The following is a 24,193-nucleotide window of genomic DNA, read 5'->3' on the forward strand; positions in this document are numbered from 1 at the left end:
GCAGATACAAAGAGATGTGGAAGGGAAAGGTCTGACAAAGGCGCTTGGCAAACCGACTGGTCTCAGGGAGGGGAGACAGACTAGGGATGGGGTTCTAGAGGCCGGGTGGGTTGCGCGCAGCGACACTCCGAGCGCCCGGGCCCCAAGAGCCCAGCCCTAACACGCTGGGCGCTAGGACCTGGGGGCAGGGGGGCGTGTTGAGAGCCATCAAAGAAGGCTCTTTGCTCGCGCGCCCGCGGGAGACCGAGGGATGAGGTCACTGACTGGCTGTACCCCTCCCCGGTCTTCACTCTGCCCCCCTTAGTTGACCTAACTTTCTGACCCTGGATCCTTGTTCCTGACAGCGATCCCCTCCCGTGTCTCCAGGCCCTAACCCTGGCCCCTGACCCCGAACCAACCCACCACGGCCTGGGAGGAGGGAGAAGGAACGCGCCCCAGGACCCACTCCCAGGGAAGACGGAGGCGTTAGCCTCCCAAGAGGATCGGGGAGCCATAGGGTCCCATGCAACCTCTGTTTCGCGCCCCCACCCGCCGGAAGTACTAACAGCGCATTTCTTACGTAATGCCGGGCCCCGAAGTACCCCGAATCTGCACAGCCCCCCGACCCCGCACAGCTCACCAGCTCGGCGCCCGCTGTCACTTGGCGCCCTTACCGCAGGGCCGGGGGCCAGCGTCACCGGCAGTGGGCTCCGGTCCTCCCTGGGAGCACCGAGAAGGGTGGGGGCAGGAGGTGCAAGAGGAGGAGGACCTGGGGAAAGGGGCCCGGGGAGATTGGACCCAAAGAATAGGACCCCCAAGTGCCGCGCCTGGACGTAGAGGACACAGGGACCCTGCGGTGGGTGCCGGCCCGGGGGCCCGGGTCGCCTACCTGCGTGCAGGGGAGCCCCAGGCTCCCGCGGCTCCAGCGCAGCCGGCGCTCGGCGTTTACTGCTTGTCAATCGCGTTGGCCGGCTCTTAAAGCGGCGAGGCCTCCTCTGCGCGAGGGGGCGGAGACCTGGGGGGGAGGGGAGGAGGATTTGGGCGCCGCGGGACGAGCCCACCAACAGCAGTCTTAGTGGAGAGGCGGGGAGGTGGCGGTTTGAGAGACAGCTCCCCTGCCCGCTGCCCACTCGGGAAAGCACAAATCGGGACCTGTACCCACTAGTGTCCCTCGTCGCCCAGCGATCCCTTAAAAGGGCGATGGTGAAAGATTACTCCTCCTCTTTCCCTCCTCTTGGACCCGCGTACCAGTACTAGGTGTCCCTCGCTTTTCCTCGTTATCCTGCTTCCCAACGGGGAGAGGGAACCGACGGGGTTTAGGGAGGGCTCCGGAAGAGCAAAGGACCCACCCCACCCCCAACAGGGCTTCGGGCTCAGGGGCAGCGTTTAAGGACTCACAGGGCGCATACCTGGATCCCCGACTCTCTGGGAGAATTTGCAAACGAGTAGGGGTGGGGGAATGTCTTTTCAGAGGGATTCAAGCTTTTATTTTAATCCTGGACCAGGGAGCTAGGAATACGGAAATAAGTCATTTGATATCTTTCTTCAGAAAGATATCAAGAAGGAAACAAAGGGTTAAACCCAGTTGCCCGCCTACGCCCAGCCTCTGGCTCCACCCCAGACCTGCCAGCAAAAGATACTGTAAGGCTTAGAAATACTAGAGGCTCCTGGTTGACCCCCCCATTTGCTCAGTGCTTCAAGCCTTGGGGGCCAACCACGGTACTTAGGATGCTGGCCTGGGTGTCTCCCCACGCCCTTCACGGGTCCCCCAGAATGTGCAAGAATTGTCCCTCTTCCTTGCTTCGTGGGCTCCTAGGGGACTTATTCTGAAAACTTGCTTGGAAGTCTCAGAAATGAGTTTCATTTGGGAATCCATCTCCGGAGCAGGAGACTGGTCCCCGGGTCCCTGGAAACTAGGCTTGCCCTTGAGCTCCGGAAGGCATAGATCTGTAGATAGGTAAAGGCAAAAGCCATAGAACCTGGCCACGCTCTACTAAAAGCTGTCTCTGCCTTGAATGAGCAGAGAGGAGAGAGTTAGTGACCCCAGAGGGCAGGGACTGGATTGCAAGCTTTGGTCTCCCACCCAAGAGGCTTCCTGGAGCACACTGCCTCCCACTCTCCCCTCTGCTTTCAAACCAGAAGATCCCCCTAATCCAACTCAGGAAGAGGTCCCCTTCCCACTATGATGGCCACCGTCCACTCTCCACCTGCTGGTCTCTGGTCAAGGAATCCCTCGGCTGTGTGCATGTGGCTGGGAAGTGGAAGGGTCTTGAATTCCTCCAAAACATGAATTACTTCTCAACCCAATAACTATTACCCCCACAGCAACCCACGGCTTCAGTTCCATTCAGGATCTCCAAGCCAAGGTGGGATCCCGGAACCTGGCCCACTAGGGAGGTGGAGCCCAACTCAATATTCTTACCAGCCGCCGCCTCGTGTCAGGAGGCATTCAACCGCATCTCTCTGCGAAGGGCCTCAAAGCAGGCTAGCCGCTCCCGTCTGGCCAGGACCTTGTAAATTGTTGCTTCTCACGACAGCCCCTGTGAGGTCACCGAGCAGGAGAGACATTTCTGAATGCAGAGTAAGATGCTCCTGTTCTGTCCCAGTCAAGGCGCCGGCTGCCGTGATGCTGAGTCAGGTAGCAGCTTCGGCGACAGTTTCACTGACTCCCGATTCCTTGGAGCTCACAGCCGGGGGTGGATGGAGGTCCGGAGCGGGGTGTCAGACACGGAAAGCACTTTCTAGTTGGCATAATTGAACGTCTTAACAGAGGTGCAGTAAGAACCAGAAGGTTCTAAGCTGGGCCCAAAGGAATGAGGGTGCTGTTGGTGGGAAATAGGGTTATCTGGGAAGTGAAGCCGGTTTGAGGGGTCCGCCATGCAGGGCAGTCAGGGGCTGCCCGTCCTGGGGGGGTGCGGTAGGGTGGGGGTAGGGAAGTGAGGTCATGAGTATGCCCCCTCTGGGGTCTGTAGTTAGCTCTGTCTTCCTTCCGTCCTCCCCCTAGAGGTCACAAATATGAAGGCAGTGTCTCTGCATCCCCTAAAATCAAGATTTTCCTCTGGTGGGTGTTCATCCCAGAGCCTTAGGGTCGGGGGTCAGGGCACAGGGAGAAATAAAACAAGAGTGTGTGTTTCCAGCAGATCCGGTGCTGCATTGAGTAATGTTGCACTTCCAGTAATGGCCAGCAGGGGCCGTCAGCGGCTATCCCGAGTCTATCTTTTCTACCCCCACCCGCTCTGATTCCTCTCCCCAACCCCTGCAACGCCCGGGAGTCCTGTTCTGAAAACGTGCTCAGCTTCATCTTAGCCTCTTAGAAGCGGCGAAAACTTTTTCTATTGGCTGTACCTCTCAGTAAAAAAAAAGTCTGGAACCTTCAATGTATGTATGTTTATTTTATTTATTATTATACCTGTGCTGTTGAACTAATATGTATGCTGAAAAAACATTCACACACAACGTGATAATTTTAAATTGGTTACTTTAAAACTACAAATAGAAGTTCCAATATTTTATTACTTCACCCTAAAGGATTATCTAGGTGCTTCCCCACTTTGGAAATCATTTTTCTAAAGGGAAAGCTGCACCTCCCCCCTGAATCTCAGCCTCAACTCGGTACAGGTAGCTCTGCCTCCCCTCCAGGACCAAGCCGAACCCCCCCACCAGAGGAGCAGGTGTCCTAACCCCTTGCTCCCCTCACAACCCCATGACAGCCTGAAACCCCCTTCACCACCACCGCCACCTCCCGCCAGCCACGCACCAGCCCGCCTTGTCCCCACACTAGATTGCGGACCTAGAGGGTGAAGACTCAACACCTCTCCCAAAAGCAGCCTCCTTGCCCCCCGCCACCCCAACCCTAGCCTCCTTGCTCTACTCCACCACAAAACCATGGGGTGGGAAGTTCTAGAACTAGACAATTTTGTGTCGAGATCCTGGTTTGGCTGCATTGTGTGTGTGCCCTAGGCCAGCTACATAACCTACCCCAGCCTCAATTTCTTTTTTTAAAGATTTCATTTATTTATTTGTAGACAGAGGAGAAGGGAGGAAGAAAGAGAGGGACAGAAACATCAAAGTGTGGTTGCCTCTCACATGCCCCCCACTGGGGACCTGGCCCACAACCCAGGCATGTGCCCTGACTGGGAATCGAACCAGCGACCCTTTGGTACACAGGCCCGCACTCAATCCACCAAGCTACACCAGCTAGTGCCAATTATTCTTTAATTTACAAAAATATAACACAAAAATGGCTGAACTGAAATAGCATTTAAATGTGACTTCATTTAAGAGTATGCATGTAATCATCAGCGTTAAAATATAAACTCCTAGAAACTACTTGTAATCTCACTAATCCTCAGCTGTTACCCAACACAGCTTAATTAATCTCGAATTTATCTAGACTTGATTAAAATGGTTTTACTAATGCACCCTAAATCTTTTATTAACTTGGCATCAGACGCTGAACTGGAGGACAGCCCAGCAGCTGCCGTGAGCCGCTGGCAGGGACGCCTTCACGCAAGAGCCTCTGGCCTTCAGAGACCGCCTGCCTCCTCCAGTGCCGACAACATGGCCATTCGGCCTCGGTTTTCTCATCTGTAAAATGGGAGGTTGGGGCATAGGGACTCGTCTTCTAAATTCCCTTCCACCAATCCATGTACCTAAGGAGACAACTTCCCACTCGGTTCATAAAGATCCCTTCTTTCCAACAGAGATTTACAAGAGGTGGTCTCTTGGTAGTTTTTATTTTTTCTTCTCTAATACTCACCCAAGGATATGTTTTCATTTATTTTAGAGAGAGAGGAAGGGGGCAGCAGAGAGAGAAAGAAACAGCCCTGTCAGAGGAAAACATCGACCATTTGCCTTCCCATACGCGCCCTGGCCCGGGGTTAAACACACAACCCCAGGAATGTGTCCTGACCAAGGATCGAACCCGCAGCCTTTTGGTGTATGGGATGACACGCCAACCAACTGAGCCACCCGGCCAAGGCTTGGTAGATATTTCTTAAAATACTGTTCATTCCACTCAATAAGTACCCACTCCCACTGACGTGAACTTCTGAGCGGACAGTGACCACAGCTCACTGCCACTGTAACTCTGGCACCTGGCGCAGCGCCCACCACCCAGTGAATGCTTGGTCCACACCTGGAGCCAGCTCTGGGGGCAGGGCTGCATAACAGTAGCTTGGGAAGCTTCCAGGTGACGCCAGTGTACAGCCAAAGCGGGAAAAAGGTGCGTGGACGGGATCGTCAGCAGGAGATGTGGCCCGTGGCCCGTGGCCCGTGGCCCATGGGTGTTAGACTGCGTGCACTGCTGAGAGTGCCCGAGGCAGCTGTGGACCTAGAAGGCACTCGGGGCAGCAGAAGGAGCCGAGGGAACCGGAGCAGAGGGAGATGGGTGGGCCCTCGGACCCAGGGAATGGGAAGAGGCCTCCAAGCGCCCTGATGGCCCCATCCATGCCCCTCCGTGCCTGCTCTGAGAAGGGGGCTTCTGTTTAGTGCCCACGGACAGACGTGGAAGCCCTGACCACACCCAGCAGGGGGCTCCAAGGTCTCGCAGTCCCTGGCACAGCATCTGGGAGCAGGGACAGAGCTGATGCCGTCAACGGGAGTTAGCTCTGTCCCCCGACTCTGGGGAGGCTGTGCTGTCCTTGAAAAGGGCCGTATAAGAACAGGTGATCAACATGTGCGTAACAAAAGATGCTTCTTTTCATGAATTTGAAATAGCACAGCCTTGGTCTGTCCTGGAAGCAACGTTAGTGAGGATTCGAACTGAATGGGGCTACAACCAGTTCTGCCCAAGGACACGGATTTGGCAGTCGAGCCAGCCCAGATGATGTGGTCTGTGCACAGCTGTTTTTCCCTAGAGAGCAGTTTCCTAGCAGCGCGAGTAGTTTGGAGCTGGCTTTCCAAACCGCTGCTATTTATGCCTTTGACGATGTCCTCAGCAGCCCCATTCGTGGTACCCTGGTGGCTGCGGTTCGTGTGCAGGGGAGAAGCAGCGGCGTCAGGAAACGGGCTTCTGTTTCTCCTTCCCAGCACCTGGTCACCCTTCTTGGCTTCCCTCAGCTCCCCATCAGCCTCTGTGCGGCAATGCCTCACGTCTATACTCTTTCCCCTCCTTCTTAAACCTGTTAAGGCGGGCAGCTGGGGAATTGGCGTTCTCACTGGTGGGCGTGGTTATGAGAAAACGGGAGGAAGCTGCACAGCGGGCCCAGGCTTCCCGAGGAGACGGCGCTGGGTGCACAGGCTACAGTTAGGAGTCAGCCCGAAGACGGTGTCAAGGCCATGCTCAATTCCGACACCAGTTGCCAGTTCAAGGATTCCTAAGGCTCTGACTGGAGTTGATCATTTTCTAGAAGGACTCACACGACATAGTGCAAGCTGTTATACTAATGGTTATTGTTGATTACAGGTAAAGGGTATAGCTTAAAGTTAAGAAAAGACAGAAGGAAGGAAAGAAGGAAGGAAGGAAGGAAGGAAGGAAGGAAGGAAGGAAGGAAGGAAGGAAGGAAAAGGAAGAAAGAAGAAAGGAAAAAGAAAAAAGAAAAGAAAAGAAGAAAGGGAGGGAGGAAGATAAAAAGGCATAAATGGCAGAATACAGGAAAGCTGTCATCATGAGCCTCCAGTTGTCCCGTCCCTGGAGTTATGGACCGCACTGCCTTCCCGGCAATAATAGGTGACAATACGCATGAACGTGGCCAAGCAGGGAAGCTCACGGGGCAGTGGTGTCCAGAGTTTTTCCTGGGGCTCCATCATGGCTGACTGGGCGGTCACATGGGGCTGGCTGTCTCCATCCAGCCCCTCCAGAGGTTGAGGTGATACCATGTGATCCTCCCCCCATCCCAAGTCTCACTGGTAGACTCCTGGGGTGACCCAAGGTCCCTGGGCAAACAAAACCACTCCTATCAGGTGCGACATTCCACACACTTAGAGATGCTCAGAAGACAAGGGACAAAAGCCAGACCTCTCTCTGGGCAAGGCTAAGTTCTTCACTAAACACATTGCTTTTCAGCTGAATAATGTCCCGGTGTACGGGTAGACCGAGTTTTATGTATTCCTTCAACCGTTGGCAGACATGTGGGTCCTTTCTGCTGTCATGGCTGACGCTGCTGTGACCACCTGTGTACAAGGTATTGTGTGGACACACGTGTTCATTCCCTAGGAGCAGGACTGCTGGGTCTACGAAAACTCTCTGCTGAGGACCTGCCGAAGGAATGGACAGTGTCAAACACTGCAGCTGGCCACGGGGACCAGATCCCGCAAGCTGTGAACCTCGGATTAGTCCCCTCCCTCGCTGGCACTCTCTCCAAGGCGGACTTTAAAACACAGAAGGAAGCCGTGCAGGCTGTGAGCTGCTCTGCTGGAGGTGGAGGAGTTGGAGGAAATGTGGGCCTCGTCCCTTGAGGCATGATAGAACCACCGACGAGCCTCTTCACCAGAATCATTCCGGCGACTCTGGGCGCCATCTCGAACACCTCTCGGGCCGCTGAGAAACCCGGCATGCGCGTTGAACGATGCGGAGGCTTGACAAAACTGAGGTTCTACGAAACCATGAAAACAAGCCTGTGTAGCTCCACTGAACCTGACTGAGAAGCGTTTCTCCGTAGAGGAAGATGAAGATGTTGTGCCAGAAACTGCCTGAGAAGGCCGTGTGCCCCAAGTTCAGGACGGCGCTCCCGGCACCCTTGGCTTTTAGACTGTGCAGCTAAGGCATAACGCTGTTTGTCATGTGCTCTGTTTGGTATTTGCTGTTTCTCTGCTAAGAACTCTTTTTTTTTTTTAAGACTTTATTTATTTATTTATTTTTTAAAGATGGTAAGGGAGGGAGGGAGAAAGAGAGGAAGAGAAACATCAACGTGTGGTTGCCTCTCTCACGCTTCAGACATGTGGCCTAGACTGGGAATCGAACCAGTGACCCTTTGATTCTCAGGCCGGCGCTCAACCACTGCGCTACACCCACCAGGGCTAAGAACTCTGTTTAAATGTGGTTTGTGCGACAGCAGGGATGGACCCGGAGGGTGTTATGCTAAGTGAAATAAGCCACTCAGAGAAGGACAAATACCATATGGGTTCGCTTATAGGTGGAATCTCATGAACAAAATTAACTAACAAACAAAATAGAAACAGGCTCAAAGATACGGAGAACAGACGGACAGCTGTCAGAGGGGGGGAGGTTGGGGCGCTGGGTAAAAAAGGTGAGGGGTTAAGCAAAGGGAAAAAAACCTCACATGCACAGACAACAGTGTGGTGGTTACCAGACAGAAGGGGAGTTGGGGCAGGTAGCAGGGGGTAAAGGAGGGTCCGTGGTGATGGAAGGAGACCTGACCTGGGGTGGTGAGCACACACAAGACAATGTACAGATGATGGACTATAGAATTGTATACCTAAAACTTATATGATTGTATTAACCAATGTCACCCCAGTTAATTCAATTTTAAAAAGATTTTAAAACTTAAATAAATAAATGTGGTTTGTTATTGTATCAATTTTTACAACAAAACTATGTTTAATCGGTTCCCAACTGTACATATTGTATGAAGTTTCTCCTCTCAATGGGTTTCTTATCTCTATGTGGAATTTCGTATCCGGCCATGTCCTGTAAATAAAGATTAAATTCCACTCTTTACATTACTTAAACAAAAAAAGAAGTGAGGATGGGCTTCCGAACTGTCCCTCTAACTTCACAGAATAACATGCTACAACATGCATGAACCTTGCAAGCACGGTAAGCAGAAGAGGCCAGTCACAAGAGACCCCGCGTCCCGTGGCTGCACACACGCGGAATGTCCGGAACAGACAAGTCTACTCGGACACGGCGCTGCCGGTTGGCCAGGGCTGGGGGATGGGAGTCGACCACCAAAGAGTGTGCGACCTGTGTATTTAAATGGTTTTTGTTTGTTTGTTTGTTTGTTTGTTTTAGAGAGGGAAGGGAGGGAGACAGAGAGAGAGAGAGAGAGAGAGAGAGAAACATCAGTGTGCGGTTGCTGGGGGTCATGGCCTGCAACCCAGGAATGTACCCTGGCTGGGAATCGAACCTGGGACACTTTGGTTCCCAGCCTGAGCTCAATCCACTGAGCTACGCCAGCCAGGACTAACTTAAATGTTTTTTAAAGACATTCAGAATGTTCTAAAAGTGATGGTGGCGATGGACGCATGGTCCTGTGTACATCCCAGAAACCACTGAATGGTACACTAAGTGGGTGAATTGTACAGATGTGCATTAGTCTCCAAAAAAATGCTTTTGAAGCTACCACAAGAGGGACTTCATTGCACCCACTGGTGTGTCCCCAGCGCCTGCAATTCCCCTGGGGGGAGGGGCGGGGGGACAGGTGCTCTGTAAACACTGTGTGCCACAAAGATGTCAAGTGACCCCGGGAACTGAAGCAGGCCCCCGAGGACTGCCAGTCCAGAATTTCCCAGGCTACTGCCCTTTGCAAAGACAAGAGCTCTTCCTAGAGTCCCTGCACCCTCCCTCTGCTCCTAGAGGTGAGAGGACAGAGGGCGATGGGCGAGGCCACCAAGAAGATTATTAACACACTGGGTCCCAGGCCTCGGAACAGCCCCTCCGGCTTCCCAAGGGTCCCCCCAAATCATGCAAGGGACCCCTTGAGATTCTCAGACTCAAGGGCAGTGAGGAGGGACCCAGGGCTGTTTCCCTCAGGAGAGTCTGAGTCCTGGGGCACAGGGTACTGGACCGGCTCACCCAGCCCAGGAAGGAAGACCCAGGCCCAAGCGCTGACTTTGTTCTTTCTCTCCGAGGCCCCCTCATTCCTCCCCAGGTGCCTTCGGGCCCAGCTGGGGGAGGGGGGGGTTTGCCCCGCCCTCCCTTAGCCCCCTTCGGAATGAGCAATGAAGTGAAATCCACTCTCCGATTTTACATATTCTGTTTCTCAGGCAAGGTAGGTCCCCTGTGTTCACTCAGCTGACCCCGGGCACCTCTTCCACTCCAGGCGCTGGGCAGTGTCTGCGGGCCCCGGTTCCCCCTGCTCACCGGGGGTTCAGTCTGGCATGGGAGCCAGACGTGGGCGTGGCCTGGCAGGAGACACTGGAAAGGCCATCGCAGCCACCTGAGCAGAACAAGAGCCCCACCCGCCCAGGGCGAGGGGGGGAGGGGCCCGGGGAGGCCTCACGGAAGGGGGATTGCCAGAAATGGGTCCCCAGTGGGATCTCGCCGGGCAAAGGAGTAAACGCAGCTCATCCGACGCACAAGAAATAGCACGAGCCGAGGCTGGCGGTACTCAGGCGTGGGGCTGCTCAGACCCCCGGACCTCACGGCGGAGGGTCGGTGGGACAGGCAGTGAGGCTGGAACAGGGGTGGGAGACGCGGCTCAAGGGAGTGGGGGGACGCCCACTTCCCGAACGGGGGGACGACACACAGACTGTGGTCTGTCCTCCCTAGGGAACGAGAACAAACCGCCCATGCGCCGAGGAGCGCGGAGAAATGTCCGGAACATCGTGGCGCGAGAAGGAAGTCAGGCGGAGAAGGAACACACTGTTCGATGCCATTTAGACAAAGTTCGAAAGCTGGCAAAACTGATGCGCGGCGATCAGACCAGCAGCGGCCGGGGGCCGGGGGGCCGGAGAGGGGCAGGAGGAGGGAGCTCGCTGGGCTGATGGAAATGTCCTGTCCCCACTGTGGGGCGGGTGCCTGTTTGCCCAAACCTACCCAACTGTGTACTTAAAATGGGCAAATTTTATTGTGTGGAAATTATGAAGTTGATTTGAAAGGTTTGCTTTTAAGGCTGAGGTCAAATTGTTAAGGACTTGAAACGCCAAGCTGAGAACTTCGGGTTCTCACAGCCGAAGCTGCAAGAGGGATACATTACTGGAACTCTTTCAGGAATGGGGGCGTCAGCATTGAACTTGGGCCTCAGTGGAATAAACGATAGCCTGTTTGTTGGGATTTGGGGCACTCCGGTCCCTAGATCTCTAATTCTATAGACCTTGTGCTATGGAATAAAAAAAATTTTTTTTTTACTTTTTTGTGAAAACATCAATATGTGGTTGCCTCTCACGTACCCCTACTGGGGACCTGGCCTGCAACCCAGGCATGTGCCCTGACTGGGAATCGAACCAGCGACCCTTTGGTTTGCAGGATGTCACTCAGTCCACTGAGCCACACCAGCCAGGGCTGTCCTGTGGGATTTTATCCTAGAAATCTCATTTCTTTTTGTGGAGGCTCCTGGCTCCAGGGAAATGCAGCCCTGGTCTCCCCTGGCTACCGAGCCACCCTCTTCGCTTCAGCAGCACGGACACGGAGTCCCTCACTCCTTTCCCTGAGACAGAAGTGGGAACGGGGGGTGGGGGGGGAGCGCGCCCAGGAGTGGAAGCGCTCACAGGTGTTAACCACCTGCCCTGTGCCAGGAGCTGGCCAAGGACTTCTGCTGCGTCATCATGCTCATTCCTCACGACCGTCCGAGCTGCAGGTGCAATCAGCTCCGTTTCACAGACGAGAACACAGAGGCTCAGGGGACATAATGTGCCCTCATCAAGGTCACGCAGCCAGGAAGTGGTCAAGTCAGAATTCCTGCCCAGAAGCTCCTGCTCTTCCTCCTGTGCCCCTTCTGGGGGTGGAATGGGCACGAAAAAGCCTCGGCCCACCTTTCATAGCCTTGCCCCAGGAAAGCAGCAATGTCGAGCAGGTAGAGGGGCCCTGACAGGCCACACAGCCAAAGCTCCGGGACCTGAAGCAGCCCAGAGCCCGAGTTGGTCGTCCAGGCAGCCGAGACCCACCACCCCTCAGAAGGCTCTGCAGTCACCCACCCCGCAGGGGCTCCACAGCGGCTGGGTGGACCAAGAAGATCTCCAGGCTGCCCAGTACAGCCTGCACCTGAAGGCGGGAACCTCCACCTCACCCCGCACCCCCCCGCCCCGTGCTGGCAAGCCTAAAGGCCAGGACTAAGGGTACCCAGGCCTCGCAGGTGCTCAGCAGGGAAGGGAGGCACCCTGGACCCTGCAGGATGGGAAGGCCTGGGCTCTCAGCGTAGCCCCCTCCCACCTCTGGGAGCAGCCCCCGGGAAAGCACAGCCCCCTCCCAACACTGGTGGCGGTTCCTCCTCAGGATCTGCAGACTTGAAGGAAAGTTATCCGGCTCCCCAGCGCCTCCCCGCTCCGCCACCCACGCCTCCGGGCCCCTGGCGGGACAGCTGGAAGTCCCTGTGCCTCCACCCCCACCGTCTCCCTGTTCCCAGCTCCCAGGTTATAACACAGGGGCAGGGGCAGGGTGAGGAGGCCAAGCTGGGGGCGGGCCTGCAAGGGGAAGGGGCATAGATCCGAGGGAATATAAAGGCCTTGGAGGTCCCAGCCACAGGCCCTGCCGCTGCACTGCTCTGCACCTGCCCAGCGCCATGGTAATGTCTGGTGGCCCCAGCCAGCTGTCCTCTCCAGGCCCTCGGGGGTGGAGGCTGGCACCAGATGCCCCTCCCCAGGGTGTTAAGGGCATGTAGGATTGAGGTCAGGGCACCCCCCTCTGCCAGTCAGATGGCCAGGACAGCTGCCGGGTTTTCCACTCCCTGCCTTGGGTGGACGGGACGAGGGGGATTTCTGGTCAAGGGCAAGTTGAGTGCCTCAGGGGCTCAGGGGGGGGCGGGGGGGGCGGTCATATCATAGTTACCGGCATCGTGAGATTTGAATTGCTCTGTGTGCCTGGGTGTGCTGGTGCACAGTTCTCCGTGCATGGCTGGGGCTGTGAATGTCGGTGTGTGTCTCTGTGTGAGCAGTCCTTCATCTCACACATGTGTTATTTAGCACCTACTGAGTGCCAGGCACTGTCCTGGGTTCTTGGGACACATCAGTGAACCAGACAGGCACAGAGCCGGCAGTAATGGTGCTCACGTGGGCGGGGCCCTTTAAGAGAGACTAAGGCAACTTAAAGAAGCTTAGGATGTAGGAAGTTAGAAGACGCAATGGGCCGAGGGGGAGGAGCAGAGCAAGATGAAGGAATAGGTTTCGATTTTATCGTATTTGTTTTTAAGGTTTTATTTACTTATTTTTAGAGAGAGGGGAAAGGAGGGAAAAAGAGAGAAGGAGAAACATGGTGAGTGAGAGGCGGATGGGTTGTGATTTTAAGTAGGGGTGTCAGAGTAGGGCCCTCTGGAAGGTGAGCCGGCGCCTGGGGGAGGCGAGGAAGCTGGTTGTGAAGATGAAGCATCTTCAATCAGAAAACAGCATTTTTTGAGGAGCAGCTGGGGGCAGGAGAGGCTGGAGTGGGGCGAGCAGGGTTATGGAAGAGGTCAGTGAGGTTAGGGGCTGACCGACGGCTGTACGCCGCCCCCACGGGCCTCGGGGTCCATCCCAGTCCCGGTTTGCCTGGTGCTTTGTGCGCGTCACTGCGCAAGTCCGGGGATGCACCACTGGGCCGGGGCACCTGGATGTCCCTCACGGCGCTCGTGCACCTGTGCACACCCCAGAGGCAGATACCTCCCTGGGTCTGAGCGGCCAGGGCCCCCAGCTCGCCCACCCTCCGAGCATCCGAGGGGCGGGCCTCACTTGACTGCCCGCGGCTCGCTCTGCTCGGTCCCCTCCAGACGCCGGCTCTGCGCTGCGCGTGCGCACTGGCCCTGCTGTGCCTGGTGATGCTGCTGCAGGGGCCCGAGGGGGCCCTGGGGGAGGAGACGCAACTGCAGCAGCCAGGTGGGCTCCGGGCGGCCTATTGGCTGAGCACCTTCGGCCAGTTCAACAAGTACTTTGGGAAGCTCTTCCACGGCAGGTAGGCGGGCGGGGAGCCGGAGGGAGGGAGAAGGCGGGGCGCGGGGAGGGACGGACGCCACCTGCCCCCTACACCCCGCCGCTGCGCACGCGGCGCCGCCGCACGACCTCTGCTAAGACCTGTTCTCCAGCTCCAAGTCTAAGGACACCAAGAAATCTCAAGACGTTAAAAACCCCAAGAAAACCGCGAACAGCACAAAAATCCCATCGGCGAACGCCACGAACCCCCCTCCATCGAGCCCCGCGAGATTCCCCCCGCGGAATTCCACGACCCCCCCACCGCGGAACACCACGGAACCCGGGCCGCCGATTTCCTCCTAGGGCCCCAGGCCGCACCGGTCAGGGGTCAGGGGCCTTGGGACCGGGGGGGGGGGGGGGGGGGCCGGGGGAGGGGCGGGGAGCAGAGCGGGCGGGAATGAGAGGAAGCCCGGTGCGGGGGAGGGGGGCGAGGAGATACCACAGCCACAGGGTCTTCCTTCTGGCTGGGCTTTGCCTCCAGATGTCCCGCTCAAGTCTCCCCGCCCACCCACCCCCTTTATATTATGAGAGGGGCCCTAACTCCCCCCCCTCCGAGAGAACAATAAAGAGAAATAGAATGGCTATTGCTTTCGTGACTCATGTGGGCCCTGCACAGGAAGGGCCCCACTCATCTGCCCTTCAAGGGAGAGAGGACCCTGGAGCTCCTGCTGAGAAAAAGACCTCAGCTGCGGGGGGGCTTGTGCCTCCTCCCTGCGGCCGGTGCACCCCCCCACACACACACACCACTACTAGGGGCTCCAAGGGAGAGGGAGTACAGGGTGAGAGAATCAGGTTCCAGCCACCTCAAAGGAAGGGGCTTCAGCCAGACGCCCACCCCAAGTTCCTACACGGAGAGGGTGGCTTCTGAGACAGCCTGGGACGTCAGTGCTGGGACAGGAACCAGCGGCGGCAGCACCTTCGCCCGCCCCTGACATGCAGATCCTAAGGGGCTGCCTTTGCCTCCTGGGCCCTCTCAGCCCCACTGGAGGTGAGCAGAGCAGGGGAAGAAGGGGTGGGAGCCCTGCCAGGCCTGTCTCTGCGAAGCTGGATGAGGGGGTGGCGTTCAACTGGGAGCTGGCAGGTGGCCCTGGCGGAAGCAGGTCCAATTCGCACGCAGGTGTGCCCTGAGCGGGGCCCTAATTCCTGACCCTGGGACGTGCCCACACCTCTCCCTACCCAGTACCCATCCCTGGAGCTGCCAGAGGAGATTCTGGGGTGGGACTGCAGGCTCCACCATCCAGACCCAGACTCTGGTCTCCTGCTGCAGCCGGCCCTGCTCCCAGGCAGCCCTTGGACGTAGGAACCAGCCCGGGCCTTGCATTGGCCTGGCGTCTGCGTCCTCTCCGGTGCTGTGCCTGGTAGGGCCTGGGCCCACCTCCAGGTCATTGGCTCGCACCGGACACAGCCAGGACTGGAGGGGAAACACGACGAAGTGGTGTCACTGCCAGGGGGTCAGTGTGAGACGCTGAGCCCAGGAAAGCGGACCCCTCATCCACCAAACCCACAAGCCCCATCTCTGTAGGCGGAGCAAGTGGGGCAGGCAGGCGGGGCCGCTCCAGGAACCAGAGAAGTTCTCATTCTCTCACTTCTTCCTCCCACCCCTTCCCCCGGGGCCATTCCTTACCCACAGGTGCTCCTCCCCAGTCTTACACACACACACACACACACACACACACGCACACACCACCCCCACCTATGCAGGTGCCTGAGGACGGCACGGCTGGCGAAGGCCCCTGGGATCCACGGGGACTCCTCAGTGCAGGCTCCCTGGGGCGGGACCTCTCCGAGCCGGCCCAGCGCTGGAGTGTGGAATCCCCTGATCGGCCTCCCCGCTGGAACCCGAATCCCGGCAAAGCCCCGCCCCCCACAGCCCGCTGTTTGAATAGCTGCTTTGCCCAGGAGTTCACACCCTTTTGGGACAAGTTATTTCCAAGTTCCTGGCTCTTCAGAGGTATGTCCTGTAGTCACCTAAGTTAGCTGCCTTCCAGAGCCCCTCCCCTGGGCCTGTCCCCTGCCCCCCCCCCCCCCACCCCGCACTCCGTGCTTAAAGACAGAGCATGTTCTCTCTCTGCTCGTCTTTCCAGTGTAGTCGAGTAAACCACTGGCTGGCCGGTGGCTGCATCACAAGTCTGCCCCTCGGAAGCTCCCATTCACGGCGCGTTTACCTGGGTCAAGGGCCATGCCAAAATGTCACGTGCATTATATCATGCCGTGCTCACTACAACCCGTTTCACAGACGCGGAATCCGGGGCTCAGAGAGGCCATATCCCTGCCCAAGAGCGCACAGGCGGGGAGTGGCGGGTCCCTGTTTGGGCCTGGGCCCATCTGACCCTCACACCGACGCGGGGGCCCTCTGTCGGACTGCCCTCTGTGACAGGGCCGCGGACAAACTGCTGGGTCTCTGTGAGCCTTGGCTGCATCCTCTAGAGTGAGGGTACCAGTTAGCACCCTCACAGGGCTGCCGACAGGGCTACACCCCCTGGCACACAGTAGGCTCCTTTTCCCAACAGTCTGCACATGGTATCATCTCGAGACCCCTCGCCTGCACTGCCTCCCCTCCCCCTTTCCCTCCTGAACCTTTGGCTATTCCTGCCCCCGCCAGAGGTCCACAGAGAGAGAGGCTGCATCTTTGATTTGCTTTATTTAGCCCGTGTGGGCGCAAGGTGCAGGCTTTGGCCAGAGCCTAGGGTGCGGGGGCAGAGTTGGGCCGGCGCGGCCCTGGGAGAGAGGGAGAGAGAGGAGGCAGGCGGTGGCATCACACGTCCATCTGGGTGAGCTCCCTGTGGGGAGAGGGCAGGACATGGCAACCTGAGCGGTGGTCCTCACGGCCCAGGAGACCTCGGGCCAGCCCTGGGTCCTTGTTCTCCTCCCCCAACCGCTCATGTCACTCACCCCCGCGCCCATGTCAGCCCCAAGGAGCCAGCACATAGGACAGAGAGGATTAAACCCACCTGGGGGCAGCTCTGTGGGGGGACCCCCACTCCGACAAGTTCAGGGTGTCTTCTTTGTCTCTTTTCCCGTACCTAGGAGGGCAGAGGCAGCTGGGGCAACCAAGAAGCACTGCGCCAGGCGCCAGACCACCTGACCCGTTCCTGCCCTCGGGCACCATCCTGCCGGGGGCACGGGGCCGGTGCCTGGTCAGCGGAGAGGTTCTGGTCCCCCAAGAACACGGAAGGGGCTGGGGCCTCCCTCTCGCTCTCTCTCTCTCTCGTACACACCTGGGCCTGGTCAGCATGTTGATGTACCTGCGGAGCTCAGCCGCATACTGGGCCATCTGCTCCGGTGTGGCATTGTCCCCTGGGTACACTGGCTCCAGTGGGGCCCCACAGGCACCCAGTGGCGGCTGCAGCAGCAAAGCCACGCAGGTGGACAGGAGCAGCAGGGAGAGGCAGCGGCGGGCAGAGGCCATCTGAGGAGCAAGGAGTGGAAGGGGGGGTGGAGGTGGGACAGAGCCCACCCGCCCAGCCCTCAACCCATCGGGCATTTCTCTCAGCCCGGGGGACAAGAGGGCAGAGCAAAGAGCCACTGGACCCGGCCACCCACCCCAAGACCCTGCCCCAGAAAGCGCAGACTGCCCCCCGCACGGGCAGCGCAGCAGCCGGAGCTCCTCAGGGCCGCAGCAGAGCAGAAACGTGCAGCAGAGGAAGTGAGGACTCGGGGCAGGAGACGCAGGACGCACAACGCCCAAGGCCTGATGGCTCTGAGGAGGCAGGGGTGGCAGATGGGTCGGGGGAGGGTTGGTGGGAGCAAGGGCACTCCTCACCCTCGGGGCAGGGCCCACAGACGGACCTCGTGGCCTGAAGGACAGAAATCAGCGGCCTGTGGGTCTGCCCCCGACCCCCCCGGGATGCCGTGCGGATACAGTCCCAGGCACACCCCTGGACCCCGATCACTCTCGAGGCTGAAGTCACCCACACCGCTGGCCACACAAATGCGCAGTCTTCTAGTCGACTGCTCTTCCAGGTGACGGATGTGACAGGTATAGAGCCAGACCCACGCAGGAGCTCAGGCCTCCGGGAGCCCCCACTCAGCAAAGCACCAACCCTTCCCCCACCCCCGTCCCAGGCCCCAGCCCCAGGGACTCGGTCCCCCAGAGTCCTCCAGACCTTGGGACGGGCTGTGAGCCCGCTTACCCTGAATCCCGAGCAAGTGGGCCCTGGACCGAGCAGGTGCCTGCCTCAGGTGGGGTGGGTCCCCCGCTCTCAGCCTGGCCCCTTTATAGTCCTCAGCCCCCCAGAGTCCCCGCCTTCTGTCAGCCTCTCCCGCTCCCCAGCCCGCTCGCCCCTCCTCCCACGGTCTCCCTGGTACCTGCAACGACACCAGCCAGCTCCCTGGGGCCAGGGACAGGAGAGGGACAGGTTGTGAGTGCCAGATGCAGCCGTGTGACGGGTAGAAGTGAACTACAGTGAGTCCCCTGTGGGCCCCCCTCTGCCTTTGGGCACCAGCGCAGGCTTGGTCCGAGGGGGTCAGGGCTCTGGGATCTCAGGACAAACAAGAGGTTCTGGCTGCAAGCCCCGGAACAGCCCCCCTCCCGCAAGGACTGACCCAAAGCATCAAAGGGATTTCCTCAGGGCAGAAGATTGATTCCCTGAGACCCCGGCCCTGAGACCCCAGCTCCGAGACCAGGGGTGAGGGGTGGAGACTCGAGGCCTCCTTTCCAGCCTGTGGTTAGAACCAGGAGGAAACGGGGCAGATGCCTCAGGTGACTGGGCAATGCAGCAAGGGGCAGGGGTCCAGGCAAGGAGAAACCCGCTCTCCGGCTGGTGGGTGGGAGGCAAAATGAGAATTGAGGTGCCTGGGTTCAGGGAAAATAGGGGTGCCAATTTCTGGTAGCCACTGCAGAGCCCCCATTCCGGGGGAGCGATACAAGCCGGCATCACCTGTAAAGCCTTGAATTTTCCAGAGGGCCCCCAGGGCCATCACCTCGCCAAGTCCTGACAACAACCCATTGTACAGACTCAGAAACGAAGGCCCGGAGACATAACTAGTCTGACATAGCTAGTCGGTGGCAGATGCAGGGTTTGAAGTAAAGTCTAACTTCAGAATCGGGACTCTGTTTTGCTAAGTGGGGCTGTCAAAGTTTTGCTATAATTCCCCACTTTTTGTCTGAGAAGCATGAGGCTCACAGCAGGGAAGACACTCACAGCTGTCCCGGACTCGAGTTCTGGCCTAGCATCCAGACCCCACTGATCCCGGCAGCCCCCCACCCCCACCCAGGAGCCTCCACACGCCCCCTGCTCTGTGTCCCTGTCCCGCCCGGTTGACACACAGAAGCCTGAGAGGGAGCAAAGGACCCCTGACCCCCGAGGTCCCGTTGCCCCAGATCAAGGCGCCACGAGCGAGCATGTGTTAGGAGAGGAGTCTGGGGAAGGGGTGCGGACCGCACGCAACGCCCCGATAGTGAGGAAACACCCGTGTCCTGCCTATCGCTCTCAGTTCTGACTTCTGCAACACGAACAATAAGTCGCTTCAACCGGCGACTTCTTTTCCACCGAGCAAGTATGCAGGTGATCTGTCTCCGTAAGCCCCTGCATGTGGCCCTGGGTTCCGACTTGGCAAGTCAAGGGAGGTGAATTGGTGATGGGTCCCAGGTGGGGCCTCTAGCGAGGCAGGCCGAGGCTGCAGCGCGCCACCACCAGGGGGCGCGAGGCTCCAACCCCAGTTGGAAGGGTCTGCGTTCCCACTGGACTACGGCCTCGTGGGGACCCGCTCTGGCCGCTGTCCTCATCAGGACAGATGGTGGACCTGGGGACTGACTCAAGTGCTGAGGCCATTTACAGTTTTGTAAACAGCTTTGTCACCGCCTAAGAAATGACAGGTACTTCACAGTGTCAACTGCACCTGTAGCTTTCATTTTTCTTCTTTGCAAACAACAGATTCCCCTTCTGGGTCCTCACACCAGATGTTGTGGCAATCAGGGGGGAGATGTGGGTGCGCTTTCTGAACAGTACGACCACGTCCGGAACAGCAGGGGTTGCCCCTCAAACACGCACCTTCGCTGAGTACTTACTTGCAGATGGACTAGTGAAAATGACAGTGGTCCCCCTCCCCGCCCACTCCCATCTCCTCCAGGACAGGGCGGAGGGCCATTGGACAGTGCTGAGGGTGGAGAGAGGGCTGTGAGGACACTAGGAAAGGAACACCCCAGAAAACCCTGGGGTCGTAAGGTCAAGGTGAATGTACGGCCACCAGGGGAATGGGGCTCCCACATAGGAGACTGAAGGAGTTGGGCCGGCATCGCGTCCTCCATATCCCCTGTCACTAGAGTGTCTCCAAAGCTACCATGTGGGTCCCAGGAACATGGTGCTGCAGAGCCCACACGTAGGTGCTGCCCCAACGACCCCAGCTGAGCTCCCGGCCAGGGGCCAGCAGCACCCGCCAGGGTCGTGAGTGAGCCCTCCCCGACGTCAGCCCAGGGGAGCCTTCAGGCCGCGGCTGCCCGCCCAGCCTCCGCCTGCCACTGCGGGAGAGGCGCCAAGCGGCACCTGCCTGTCAGTCCCTTCCAGGCCTGACCTACAAAGTCATGAGTAAGATTTAGGGTTGCGTTAAGCTAAGTTTTAGGGTGACTTGTTATGCGGTGCAGTGCCCAGCACACCCGCCCTTTCCCCGCTCCTCCCTCGCCTGGGGAGGGAACGCCGGGCGTGGCGCGGGCGGGCCCTCTGCAGTCCGCACGCTTTCCGAGAGCTGCGCACGCGCCCGCCCGCAGCAGAAACCCGAGGAACGCCCCCTGGGGGCTGCTTGCAGACCGGGGGACAGTTCCTGTTGTGCTCGTTTGTTGGCTTTGTTCTTTCGAGTCCTCATAAAAGTGAAATATTATGGAATCTGTGTTGCTCTGACTTACTTGCCTTAACATAACGTGCCCTCGGTCCATCCACGCTGTCCCAAATGGCAAGGTTTCGCTCCTCTTATGGCTGAGTCACAGTCCACTGTGCACACGCACCACTTCCTCTCCGCCCACTCGTCTGCGGGCCGGCCCCTCCTGGGGTCACTTCCATGTCTTGGCTGTTGGGAGCAACGCTGCCGTGAACATGGGGTGCACCTGTCTTTTCAAATCAGTGTTTTGGATTTCTTCAGGTATATACCCAGAAGGGCCTGCCATGCTGTTTTCCACGGTGGCCGCACCAATTTCCAGACCCACCAACAGCGCGCGAGGGTTCCCTTCTCCCCGCACCCTCGCCGACACTTGTCTGATAGGTGCGAGGTGATATCTCATCGTGGCTTTAATTTGCACCTCTCTGAAGACTAGTGACATCGAGCATCTTTCTGTATGTCTTATACTGGCCCTCGGTACCAGACGGGAGGCGTTTGGGAGATGGGGGGAAAGGGGGAAGAGATTAAGAAGTACAAATTGGTAGTTACGGGGCATCATGGGGACTAAAGTCCAGCATAGGGAGCATCGCACACACGAATGTGCCAACACCCACGGGCTCATTCACTCTCACGCCCCCCACGCGCCCACTCCACACTCTCCCACTCCTCACCCCACACCGTCGCCTGCCCACCGTCCTGGGGGTCCTCTGCCACCGGGGAGGTGGGTGGGAAGGCCAGGCCTGAGTCCAGAAGCAGGCGGCTGGTGTTTGCGCAGCTAAGTACTGTGTGCTGAGTGGCTCAGCGGCCCGGCCAGGGCTTATCTCTGTAAACAGGGCGCCCAGGAGCCCGCCCGCAGCATCCATTAGCCTCAGTCGCCGGAACCCTGTCCCACCGCACTTATCTGGCCATCACTGATAAGGACCGGAGGGAGCTGGGGGCCTGCCACTCCCCGGCCTCCTACCCTGCCTGATCGCCCTGCAGATCCGGAGAAATGATGGGGTTAGGGGCCCCCATCCAGGGGAGGCCGGAAGCCTTTGCAGCGCCTTGCCTCTGCTGTTTATGCTGCTCAGCGGGCCCTCTCCCTGCTGCTCCCTGCCGCCCCCTGCTGCCCCCAGGGCGGTACTGCGCCCCCCCAGGTGGCTGCACACCTGTTTGTCCCGGCCTCCCCCTATGCACCCTCGTCTTAACCTGGACTCCCAGCGGGTGGGAGCAGGAGGCTCCTCAGGAATCTGCGAACACTACTACTACCACCCCTTCTACTAATTATAATAATAATATCTACCTTGAATGAGGCTTAGCTGCGGCTCAGGGCTGCCCGAGAAGCATTACTATCATCTGATTTCCCGTGCCCACCAGCTAGTCCCCAACAACTCGTCGAGGCGGGCCCTGGTTCCCGTCGCACAGAGCTGTAAACCTTAGCGCACGGATTTCACCCGGTGCTGTCTGAACCCAGAGCCCCACTGGCCTCCTCCTAGGACACCAGCCGGTTGGCCCAGCCTGCCCGGTTTACTGGGGAGGAAACTGAGGCAGAGCTGGTAGGCAGCAGGGAGCCAGGCCTCTGTGAAGCCACCTCCTTGCCCTGCCCACTGCATCCGGGTGTCCAGGCACCGGCGCACTCCGAGGTTACAGCAGCGGATGGTCTGAAGCGTAGACCAGCGCCCCGTGGGGTCCTTAAACGTCGATTTGCCCCCTCATTAAACCCAGCCTGGCTCCGTGAGGCGGTGGTGCCCAGCAGGACATTTCTGGTTCCTCTTCCAAACTTGCAGAAAAATGGTTACATGACTTTTATCATGAAAAAGAAAAGACCCTTCTAAATGCAAAAACAAATGGAAGAAATATAAAGGATATTTTTATAAATTGAACTACATTGAAATGTAACACTTCTCTAGGCAATGAAAAACTAAGTTAAAAAGCAGGCCTCGAGATTAAGAAAACATATTCACAACATAGACAGCGAAAAAAGCACTAAGGTCTGGGATACAGGCGGAGCACCTGCAAATCCATAAGAAATGACAGGGATCCCCACTTCAAAAAGCAAGTATAAGACACAAATGACTAATAAATGTGTAAAACATTTATTCAATCTTGCTATTAATCAAAAAGTACAAATTAAACAAAGACCTACTTTTTTTTAAAGATTTTGTTTATTGTTAGAAAGAGGGGAAGGGAGGGAGAAAGAGAGGGAGAGAAACATCAATGTGTGGTTGCCTCTCATGCACCCCCTACTGGGGACCTGACCAGAAACCCAGGCATGTGACTTGACTGGGAATCAAACCGGCGACCCGCTGGTTCCCAGGCCAGCACTCAATCCACTGAGCCACACCAGCCAGAGCAAAGACCTACTTTTTCAAATAAAATGTTTGGCAAAGAGTTTTGTGAATGATAGTGCCATTTATCACCCCCATTTGCCGGGGCCATGGCGAGCCCCTTCTAAAACACTGGCAATGAGACTGTGAGAGGCCTTTCGGGGGGGGGGGAGTTTAGAGCAACGCGTGTGCCCTCTTTTCCTGGGGCCCCCATTCCTGGGAGGGAAGCCAGCGGGCACATCCAGAGATAAGCAACAGGACGCCCATCTCAGCAGCGAGCGACAATCACACACACACACACACACACACACACGGAGGGACACAACACAAATCTTCAAAATGCCAACAACAGAGAAACCACAGTATCTATGAAAGATGCCACTGTTTTTGTGGAGTCATTAAAAATCATGTTTTAGAAAAATGTTAAATGGCATGAAATATTTATGACATATGCTTTCAGGGGGGGGAAAGCATAGTATAAAAAAATAGCACATACAGAATGATTCCAAATCTATAAATATATGCAGAAATCCTGTAGGGCCCTGGCTGGATAGCTCAGTTGGTTAGAGCATCATCCTGATACGCCAGGGTTGCGGGTTTGATCCTGGGTCAGAGCACATACAGAAAGCAACCAATGAATGCACCGGTAAGTGGAATAACACAAGAAATCAATGTTTCTCTCTCTCTCTCCCCATCTTCCTCTCTCACTCTAAAAACTCAATAAATAAAAACTTACCCTGGCTGGCGTAGCTCAGTGGATTGAGCACGGGCTGCGAACCAAAGTGTCGCAGGTTTGATTCCCAGCCAGGGCACATGCCTGGGTTGCAGGCCACGGCCCCCAGCAACCACACATTGATGTTTCTCTCTCTCTCTCTTTCTCCCCCCCTTCCCTCTCTAAAAAGAAAAAAAAATTTAAAAAGAAATCCAGTAGGGATATCTTATACACAAAAATATTAAGAGTAGTTATCTCTTGGGACGACATTACAAATTATTTTTTCTTTATATTTCTCTGTAAGTTTAATACTTTACAGTGAAGATTACTTTTATAATCACAAAAGTTTTAATTGAGGAAGTGAAAAATGGACAAGAAAGGAGCCCTGGCTGGTGCGACTCCGTTGGCAGGAGAGCCGACCTCTGACCGAAGGGGTCAGTTGGGTTCCCGGTCCCGGCACACGCCGAGGTGGCCGGTCCCATCCCCGGTCGGTGCACGTGCGGTCCCCAGCCCACTGGGCGCCTACAGGGACAGCCAATCAACGTTTCTCTCTCACATCACTGTTTCCCTCTCTCTTCCTTTCTCTCTAAAAGCAATGGAAAAATAAGTCCTTGGGTGAAAACAAAAATTAAAAAAAAAATGAGAAATTAGTACAAAAAATATGTAT

The 24,193-nt window shown here is 57.1% G+C and overlaps 1 protein-coding gene across 1 annotated transcript; it reads right to left on the reverse strand.

The window, feature by feature from the left end:
- Positions 1–16,453: 16,453 nt before the first annotated feature.
- PPY (pancreatic polypeptide) lies at positions 16,454–17,109 on the reverse strand. Its single transcript, XM_028519066.2, has 3 exons — positions 16,917–17,109; positions 16,650–16,721; positions 16,454–16,478 (listed from the first exon to the last, which is right to left on the reverse strand). The coding sequence occupies exons 1-3, from the start codon at positions 17,105–17,107 to the stop codon at positions 16,454–16,456; spliced, it is 288 nt and encodes a 95-aa protein (XP_028374867.1). The 5' UTR covers positions 17,108–17,109.
- Between the last annotated feature and the right edge of the window lie 7,084 nt (positions 17,110–24,193).

The sequence above is a fragment of the Phyllostomus discolor genome, chromosome 8 (genome assembly GCF_004126475.2).
Source record: "Phyllostomus discolor isolate MPI-MPIP mPhyDis1 chromosome 8, mPhyDis1.pri.v3, whole genome shotgun sequence".
NCBI classification, from domain to species: Eukaryota; Metazoa; Chordata; class Mammalia; order Chiroptera; family Phyllostomidae; genus Phyllostomus; species Phyllostomus discolor.

Bases quoted from the DNA above. Each gene is read 5' to 3' on its own strand.
- PPY (XM_028519066.2), bottom strand. From the start codon at position 17,107: ATGGCCTCTGCCCGCCGCTGCCTCTCCCTGCTGCTCCTGTCCACCTGC. The intron at 16,722-16,916 runs GTGTGTACGAGA...CTGCCCTCCTAG, and splicing joins AACATGCTGACCAGGCCCAG to GTACGGGAAAAGAGACAAAG. The intron at 16,479-16,649 runs GTGGGTTTAATC...CTCTCCCCACAG, and splicing joins CCCCACAGAGCTGCCCCCAG to GGAGCTCACCCAGATGGACG.